Source organism: Eleginops maclovinus, chromosome 19 (assembly GCF_036324505.1).
Source record: "Eleginops maclovinus isolate JMC-PN-2008 ecotype Puerto Natales chromosome 19, JC_Emac_rtc_rv5, whole genome shotgun sequence".
NCBI lineage: Eukaryota > Metazoa > Chordata > Actinopteri > Perciformes > Eleginopidae > Eleginops > Eleginops maclovinus.
The window spans coordinates 3,632,465-3,641,383 of record NC_086367.1 but is presented as its reverse complement, the minus strand read 5'-3'; the positions used below and the strand labels follow the sequence as shown (position 1 = coordinate 3,641,383).

Sequence of the window (8,919 nt, the reverse complement as noted above, 5' to 3'; positions counted from 1 at the left end):
CTTGTCCTTGTCACTGTTCTCATGTCATCTTTTTGACAAACTCACCAAAAATGAGCTCCAGAAGGACGGCAGCTGAGGAGGCTTTATCACAGATTTTGAACTGGGATAGTGATGTAGAGGAAGATATTTCAGAACCAGAGGATCTTTCAGAGACAGAGGACAATGTTATTGCTGATCCAGATTGTCAATTTTCCTACGATGAGGAGGATTCAGAGGACGAGTCTGCCGTTGTTCCTCCAACAGATGAAAACCAAGGAATGCAGCAATCATCATCCACAGAGGGGACATGGGCATCTAAGGACGGTAATATAAAATGGTCAACATCACCACACCCAAGCCGAGGCAGACTGTCATCTTCCAATGTGATCAAAATGACTCCCGGTCCTACAAGATTTGCTGTCACACGAGTTGATGAGATTCAATCAGCATTTCAGCTCTTCATATCCTCACCAATAGAGAGGATTATACTGGAAATGACCAACTTGGAGGGGAGACGTGTGTTTCAAGAGAAATGGAAGCCACTGGATCAGACTGACTTGCATGCTTACATTGGAGTTCTGTTATTAGCTGGAGTGTACAGGTCAAAGGGAGAAGCAACTGCAAGTCTATGGAATGAAGAGAATGGAAGGCCAATCTTTCGTGCAACAATGTCTCTGGAGACATTCCACATGATATCTCGTGTGATCCGCTTTGACAACCACGACACCAGAGCTGGTCGACGTGAAAGAGACAAACTAGCTGCGATCAGAGATGTGTGGGATAAATGGGTTGAAATTTTACCTTTGTTGTACAATCCTGGTCCCCATGTTACTGTAGATGAGCGCCTTGTTCAATTCAGGGGGCGCTGTCCTTTCCGACAGTACATGCCCAACAAGCCCACCAAGTATGGCATCAAAATATGGGCAGCCTGTGATGCAAAATCCAGCTATGCATGGAATATGCAAGTATACACTGGAAAGCTACCTGGAGGAACATCTGAGAAGAATCAGGGGATGCGTGTGGTGCTGGAAATGAGTGAAGGGCTGCAAGGTCATAACATCACATGTGACAACTTCTTTACATCCTACCGCCTTGGAGATGAACTTCAGAAGAGAAAGCTGACCATGTTGGGAACAGTCAGAAGAAATAAGCCAGAACTTCCCACTGAAATTCTGAAGATGCAGGGCAGACCTCTGCATTCCTCAATATTTGCTTTCACTGAGAAAGCAACAGTTGTTTCATACTGCCCAAAGAGAAACAAGAATGTTCTTGTAATGAGTGCAATGCACACAGATGCATCTCTGAGCACAAGAGAAGACATGAAGCCACAAATGATCCTGGATTATAACTCCACCAAAGGAGGAGTTGACAATCTGGACAAAGTCACAGCAACATACAGCTGCCAGCGCAAGACAGCCCATTGGCCTTTGGTGATTTTCAACAACATTGTGGACGTGTCTGCTTACAATGCCTATGTCCTGTGGACTGCAATCAACCAGAAATGGAATGCCGGCAAATTGTACAGACGTCGGCTTTTCCTGGAAGATCTCGGCAAAGCACTTATCACTCCCAAGATCCAGACGCGAGCCAGGCCAGCTCGATCCCCAGCAGCTGCAGCTGTCATTGAAAAGGTCAAGCTCAGGTCACCCGACCAACCTGCAGCCTCACCCAACCCAACCTCACCCAACCAACATCCAGTGGACACAGGTGGAAAGAAAAGGAAAAGATGCCAGGTCTGTCCCTCCCGAGAGGACAGTAACACAAGTACCTCTTGTGTGAAATGCAAGAATTACATCTGCAGAAAGCACACAGTAACATTCTGTCCATCATGTGGAGAACATTGAAAATGTTGAAGAAAAATGTGGAGAACATTGAAAAGTTGAAGTTCGCTGGGATGAAGTTAAAGTTGAAGTCAAAGTTAAAAAGAAATGTGTTCATGAAGAGGGAAAAACGTAGCCCTTGTGCTTTCTTTGGTCAAGGAAGGAGGAAGGGAGGAAGGAAAGAAGGTAGGAAGGAAAGAATGGAGAAAGCAAGGAAGGAAGAGAAGAAGGAAGGAAGGAGGAAAGAATGAAGGAAGGAAGGAAGGGAGAAAAGAAGGGAATAGAGGAGGATGAACAGAGAGAAGGAAAACAGGATGAGAAGAAGGAAGGAGAGAGCATGGCAGGAGGAAAGAAGGAGGGAAGAATTATCATTTTGAGCCGGGAGGAGGACAAGAGGATTAGACTAAATAGTTCTTAAATATAGTGTTGGAATTAAAAATGTATTGTATGTCACTTTTCTAAATGTTTATGTAATCTAAAATAAAGTTGTTATTGGTTTAACCTGTTTTCTTCACTGTTTTGAGTGCATTTACACAGTATGGGTCAAAATGACCCGCAACATAATCAATGTAATTTTTTTTCAACATAATACAAGGGTTAAAGAAATACATGTTACTAACTCGTCATCAAGGGTCCTGTAATGGTTGCGTATGGATGATGGATCATGTCGTGTCTGTCGCTGTGGTTCTGTTTATTGCCAAAGGTCATATTCGTACAGATATTTTTGTGATGAGTCCTAGTCATTTTTATTGTTGGACTATTCACTTTTATCCATATTTAATACAGATTGCATATGTTGTACAAATTGTAAAGCCCCCCCATGCCATTTTTTTGTTGTGATATTTGGTTTTTAAGATTTGATACGTTTCTAAAACAGATAGCAAGTGCTTGAGTTCAGTTAGTTACATTTTGAAAAGCAGCTCTTTCCTTTTCAAGGGAATTTGTTCTCTCGTTGCCTCTTTACCTCAATAACTGCTGAAGAGATGTTTTGGTTGGTTGGATGTATCTTATTAGTGTTTATTAAAACCAATAAACTCAGTTGACAGGTCTATCAGGAGCAGAAAATGAAAATGACTGTGTTGTGTGTGTGTCATGTATTTGTTTTTGTAGTAGGATCCCTACTCTTGAGTAAATTGACCCACATTATAAGTGTGTTTGTCAAACTGTCCAGAGAGAACTCCTTCCTTAGTTTTCTGTTGTTTGTGTTAATGTGTTTGTGTTTGTACGTATACATGTGAGTGTGTGTGTTTGTGTGTGTTGGTCTTGGCAGTATAATCCTGGCTGCTGCTGCCGTCCAACAGGAAGTCACAGAAAACTGGGGTCATGCTGGGGTAAAGTTGACAGATGAAAAGGCGATGAGAAGAGCAGCAATACAAAACAGAAGCATAGAAAGCAGAAACTGTTGAAAAACGGCCCCTCTTTTTGGCTTTAAAATCATAAGCTTCCTGATCCGTGGGAAAGAACCTGGAACTAATGCAATGCTTATTTCCCAAATGTGTTAAACAAACTGATTAGGAAATAAGAAAAAGACAAGTGGACCTAATCATATTATATTGGAATGATAGCTTCTATACAGTTTAGGACATTAAAGTGAGCTTTTGCAGAGGTGGGAGAAGTACTCAGATCTTGTACTTGAGTAAAGTAGAAGTACTCTGGTCTTGTACTTGAGTAAAGTAGAAGTACCAGAGTGTAGGAATACTCTGTCACAGTAAAAGTCCTGCATTCTAAATGTTCCTCCAGTGAAAGTAGAAAGTACTCTCATCTAAATGTACTTAAAGTAGCGACAGTAAAAGTAGTCATTGTGTGATTGGTCCATTTCAGAATAATATCTCTGATATGTTTTATAATTATTGATCATTAAAGTGTTCTCAGAGCTGGTAAAGGTGCAGCTAGTTTTAATGACTCTGTATACTGCAGGGTAGCTGCTGAATTTACTGCAGGTGAACTAAAGTCTGATTTAAGGGTTGGTTATATTTACCATCATTAATACTGATCTGTAAAGTAACTAAAGGTATTAGATACATGTAGTGGAGTAAAAGTACAAGATTTACCTCTGAAATGTAGTTGGGTAGAAGTACTAAGTAGCAGAAAATGTAAATACTAAAAAGTACATCAAAATTGTAGTTAAGTACAGTGGGGCAAAAAAGTATTTAGTCAGCCACCAATTGTGCAAGTTCTCCCATTTAAAAAGATGAGAGATGCCTATCATTTTTTATCATAGGTACACTTCAACTATGAGAGACAGAATGAGAAAAAAAATCCAGAAAATCACATTGTCTGATTTTTAAAGAATTAATTGGTAAATTCCTCTGTAAAATAAGTATTTGGTCACCTACAAACAAACAAGATTTCTGGCTCTCACAGACCTGTAACTTCTTCTTTAAGAGGCTCCTCTGTCCTCCACTCGTTACCTGTATTAATGGCACCTTTTTGAACTCGTTATCAGTATAAAAGACACCTGTCCACAACCTCAAACAGTCATACTCCAAACTCCAGTATGGCCAAGACCAAAGAGCTGTCAAAGGAGACCAGAGACAAAATTGTAGACCTGCACCAGGCTGGGAAAACTGAATCTGCAATAGGTAAGCAGCTTGGTGTGAAGAAATCAACTGTGGGAGCAATTATTAGAAAATGGAAGACATACAAGACCACTGCTAATCTCCCTCCATCTGGGGCTCCACGCAAGATCTCACCCCGTGGGGTCAAAATGATCACAAGAACGGTGAGCAAAAATCCCAGAACCACACGGGGGGACCTAGTGAATGACCTGCAGAGAGCTGGGACCAAAGTAACAGAGGCTACCATCAGTAACACACTATGCCGCCAGGGACTTAAATCCTGCAGTTCCAGACATTTCAAGGTCCTGGAGTGGCCTAGCCAGTCTCCAGATCTCAACCCCATAGAAAATCTTTGGAGGGAGTTGAAAGTCCGTGTTGCCCAGCGACAGCCCCAAAACATCACTGCTTTAGAGGAGATCTGCATGGAGGAATGGGCCAAAATACCAGCAACAGTGTGTGAAAACCTTGTGAAGACTTACAGAAAACGTTTGACCTCTGTCATTGCCAACAAAGGGTATATAACAAAGTATTGAGATGAACTTTTGTTATTGACCAAATACTTATTTTCCACAATAATTTGAAAATAAATTCTTTAAAAATCCTACAATGTGATTTCCTGGATTGTTTCCCCCATTCTGTCTCTCATAGTTGAGGTATACCTATGATAAGAATTACAGGCCTCTCTCATCTTTTTAAATGGGAGAACTTGCACAATTGGTGGCTGACTAAATACTTTTTTGCCCCACTGTATATGTACTTAGTTACTTCCCACCTCTAGGCCTTTGTAACTTTGCTGTTACAATTCCAATGTGGCAATCAGAAGATGATGTCACATCAAATTTCCAAGATGAAGATGAAGTAGATGAATAAGATTATTAACGTACCTGAGTTATTAAAGGACATTACCAAAACATGTGAAGTTTTTCACATAGAGAAAAGAAAAAGCATGTATCCTGAAGTGTTAACATTTAATTTGAATACATAATGTAAAAACAGCAGAACTTTTGAGCAAATGGACTGTTAATCATGATTAACCCATAAATATTAACACAATTATAAAAAGGTGTTGACTATAATTGGCACTACAATGAAGTGAATGCAGTCGCACTAATAAAAAGTCTTTCAGAAGGGATTGGTATTTTTCTAAAATAAGTATATAGTAAATACAATTATGAATGATATTCATTATTATATATATAGGCACCAATTAAAAAAGTAAAATAGCAAGCTGATGTAGTCTTATGGAAAGTAGTATTCATAAAGTCATGTTATGAATTAGGAAAGCATATTTGTAATCTAATTAATAACTATACACAACAGAATCATTGGCTTGAAAAGGTTTAAGGAGTTCGGGATTCTTATTTAGAGGTTGTTGAAATCCCTCTTCTGCAACATTTAACCATCCACATATTCCATAAAGCACTTTGAAAATTAAAATCTCTAAACTGAGAGTGACCACATAACATTACCCAATAGCGCTTTACAACAGATCAAACAGTACAGCTCAGCGATTAAAAAAACAAACTAACACATATTCCAACACTTACAACACTTTGAAGTTGTATGCTTACTTAGCCTTGTAAGGTTAAGTCAATGAACAGCGAGGTTACTTAGCTTTGTTAGCTTAGCTGGCAAGTCCTGAAATGGTTAAAAGTGTGTGGTGTAATGCCGAGTTTAGTGTGTGTTTGCTTGTTTGTTATTGTCTTTCAGAATACAGTTAGCACTTTGCCGTTTGTTGCTTTATTTTGAAGTCTGGACAGCTGTATGCCATCTTGGTTGCAGTGTTAGCATTGCTGTCTAACAGAAGGTATATTAAGTTGTTAGTTCTCTACGGTGAAAAGAGGAAAATCCAGCGATGAATGAGCCCTCTGATGTGGAGTGTGGTGATGGTCTGCTCCAGTGGCAGAAATCAGTCAGCTGTGAAAGTTGAAGGAAGTTGAAAACTGAGAACAAATACATCCTATGTTGTCTTTTTATTAGCTTCGCATTCACATGTAGATGATATAGGGCTGCAGCAAGTGATGGGGTGTCTGACAGCATTGAAGGACCCTGGGAGATTGAGTCTCATGGCTCAATCCCCACGATGTGAGTTCTAAACACAGCTGCAAAACCTTATGGCCACATACAGTATGTGCTATAATATCGCTGGACCGAAATCCTTTGTCGGAACTTGAGAGTGATACGCAATGCATCCAGCTCTCATCAGCCGCAATCCAATCCCAGGGTTTCCGATTCCCTTTTTATTAATAAACCAAACTTGCATTGGTTGTGTTAAACACTAGGGAGTGTGGTTGAAATGGAGAGAGAAGGAGTGATAGGGCCTTACAGCTTTTCTGGCAGAAACCCTGACACAGAATATTCCCCCAGTTAGACATCCCTAAAGTGAGGGTTGGAGAAGCCAGACAACCCAGGGATACCGGCAAATCCTAAAAAGGAAAATTCAGAAGTTGTATTATAGGACTGTTTTCTGTTTTCTTATGATCATTTACTTTTAAAACTGTAGACAGATTCAAACATGCACCATGCAGCCCTCTGAATTGCCCTGAGAGCATGATGGTCCCAGGCACAATACAGACAGTACAAAACCATCCACCAGCCCCCCTTTTATTCCACCTCCCTACAAGACCCCACACAGATTACACAACCCACTTCCTCTTAATTTTGAAGCAGCCCATGAAAGGATCTCCCTTAAGTGAAGGCCCCCTCAATGAGTCTCCCTCTTTCCCGGTCCCAGAAAATTACTTTCTTAAGAAATAGCTGGCTCTCTCAGAGTTGATCCACCACCTACTTTCCTACCCCTCCTAAACACAACTCCAACCTTCCTCCAACTCCAACCACTAACCCTTGTTCAACCCTAACCCTTACCCTCCTCCAGGCGTAATCCTGCTTCAACTCTAACCATAACCCTCTCGATTATTTTCCTTTTCTCACTCCCTCTCCACATCCCACCACACCACAAACCACTTCTTCCCTTCCATACAAAGCTACATACCACACAGCTGAGTCAACCGCAAAACACATGAATGAATGATCAAAGGCCTACCAACCCATTCATTGAAATGGACAACTACCAGGGGCCAAAGTTTATCATTTTCTGCAATAACCCAGAAATAATAATCCATTAACCCATCCAAGAGTTGTAATTTTCTCCATTGGCAACAACGATAAGAACCAGTACCCCAGGCAACGACCATAAACCAACTCAGGTAACTGATCAAACCAGCTGGCACGCCTTTCCCCAATGCCTCCATATGCTTCCCATTCATGAACTTTTCACCTGACCTCAACCAAACAAAATGAAAGAATCTGAAAATTATTTAAAAAATAACACAGGCGCATACCACACAGCTCTGTTTGAAAACCGACACGACACATTAAACACAGAAGCAGATAAGATCTACTGGAGCACCGAACAACTCATCTCTGAGAACTGGTGCCAGCAGTTTAATTACTAATACACATAAACCAAACCCAATACACACCAAACACAAAAACAGGAAAAGTCCACCTGGAGCTGGCCATGTTAGGTGATGTCCATAGATCTGTTTATGGTCAAAATGGCAATCTTGTAGAAGATTCAACGTTGTGACAGAAAGAAATTAGTTTATATAACCACAGCGCTCACTTTATTCCTGTATTTACCTGGAATATTTTAAATCCTGATAAAGACCAATCTCACAGCGCCTGTTGGGTTAACAGTAAAAACAAATATTTCACAAATCACATATATCTTTCATCAACAAAGAAAATAAGTGGAAAATGTACTCCCAGTATCTGAGTTTACAGCAATGTGTCCTCACCGTACATCAACCAGAGGCAGAATTGGTGCTAACATCGTCAGGATGTGTAAAAAAGCTGAAATCTGCTGCCTCCAAGTGGCAAAAAACCCAACTCAGTTATTGCAGCTTTAAAAGGCTTATTTTCTTTTATGCTAAAAGAAACTCTGAAAATCACTGTATACGGCGTGCCTTGCTGAGACATAAGTTTACTACAGGAAGGGGTAAGCACCCATCGTGACCTCCGTACTGTAGGTGCTGCTGCTGAAGGTAAGACAGCAGGTGGCTCTGGTTGTTCATGTAGTCTGTGGCTCAGGCATGGAGGTATAACGTGGAGAAGTTCTGTTTCCAGAAACATCCCAGGTCACATGACTGTTAAGTTAACTACTGTTGTTGATTGTCTCTACGGCTCAGCTGGTCGGTTGAGCAGTTGCTGAGCTGTGGACTGTGTTGCTGTACTGAAGCCCACCGCTAGAGGGAGACAAACAATACAATAGAAATGTATACTAGATGATGAAAGAGAGGGGGTGGGGGTAATAATACACACAGTACAATACAACACAGTAATTCTCTGTGGGGGGTTAATGTTGTCTCATAACATAGTCTCATGGAGTATAATGCACTATCAATAAGAACATATGGTTAATTGTTAACTGATAATAATATATAACTATAAACATCATGTCCATGTCACTAAATAGTAGGCCTACTGTTTGAAGCACTTTGGAACATTTCGGCAGAGCTCACTCTTGTCCAACAGAAAACAAACCAGCATGTATTTTACAA

The 8,919-nt window shown here is 40.6% G+C and overlaps 1 protein-coding gene and 1 long non-coding RNA gene across 2 annotated transcripts; one reads left to right on the top strand and one right to left on the bottom strand.

Annotated features, from left to right (window-relative positions):
* Nucleotides 1-50: 50 nt before the first annotated feature.
* Nucleotides 51-2,848, top strand: LOC134881171 (piggyBac transposable element-derived protein 4-like). Its single transcript, XM_063908325.1, has 2 exons — nucleotides 51-1,985; nucleotides 2,061-2,848. Exon 1 carries the CDS (start codon nucleotides 51-53, stop codon nucleotides 1,821-1,823), a length of 1,773 nt encoding a protein of 590 aa, XP_063764395.1. The 3' UTR covers nucleotides 1,824-1,985; nucleotides 2,061-2,848.
* A 2,744-nt stretch (nucleotides 2,849-5,592) lies between these two features.
* Nucleotides 5,593-8,402, bottom strand: LOC134880979 (uncharacterized). The gene is made up of 3 exons (XR_010167984.1): nucleotides 8,158-8,402; nucleotides 8,000-8,041; nucleotides 5,593-6,274 (listed from the first exon to the last, which is right to left on the bottom strand). It is a non-coding gene; the product is annotated as an uncharacterized LOC134880979 (long non-coding RNA).
* Between the last annotated feature and the right edge of the window lie 517 nt (nucleotides 8,403-8,919).

Coding starts and splice junctions, on each gene's coding strand:
- LOC134881171 (XM_063908325.1), top strand. CDS start 51: ATGAGCTCCAGAAGGACGGCAGCTGAGGAGGCTTTATCACAGATTTTG.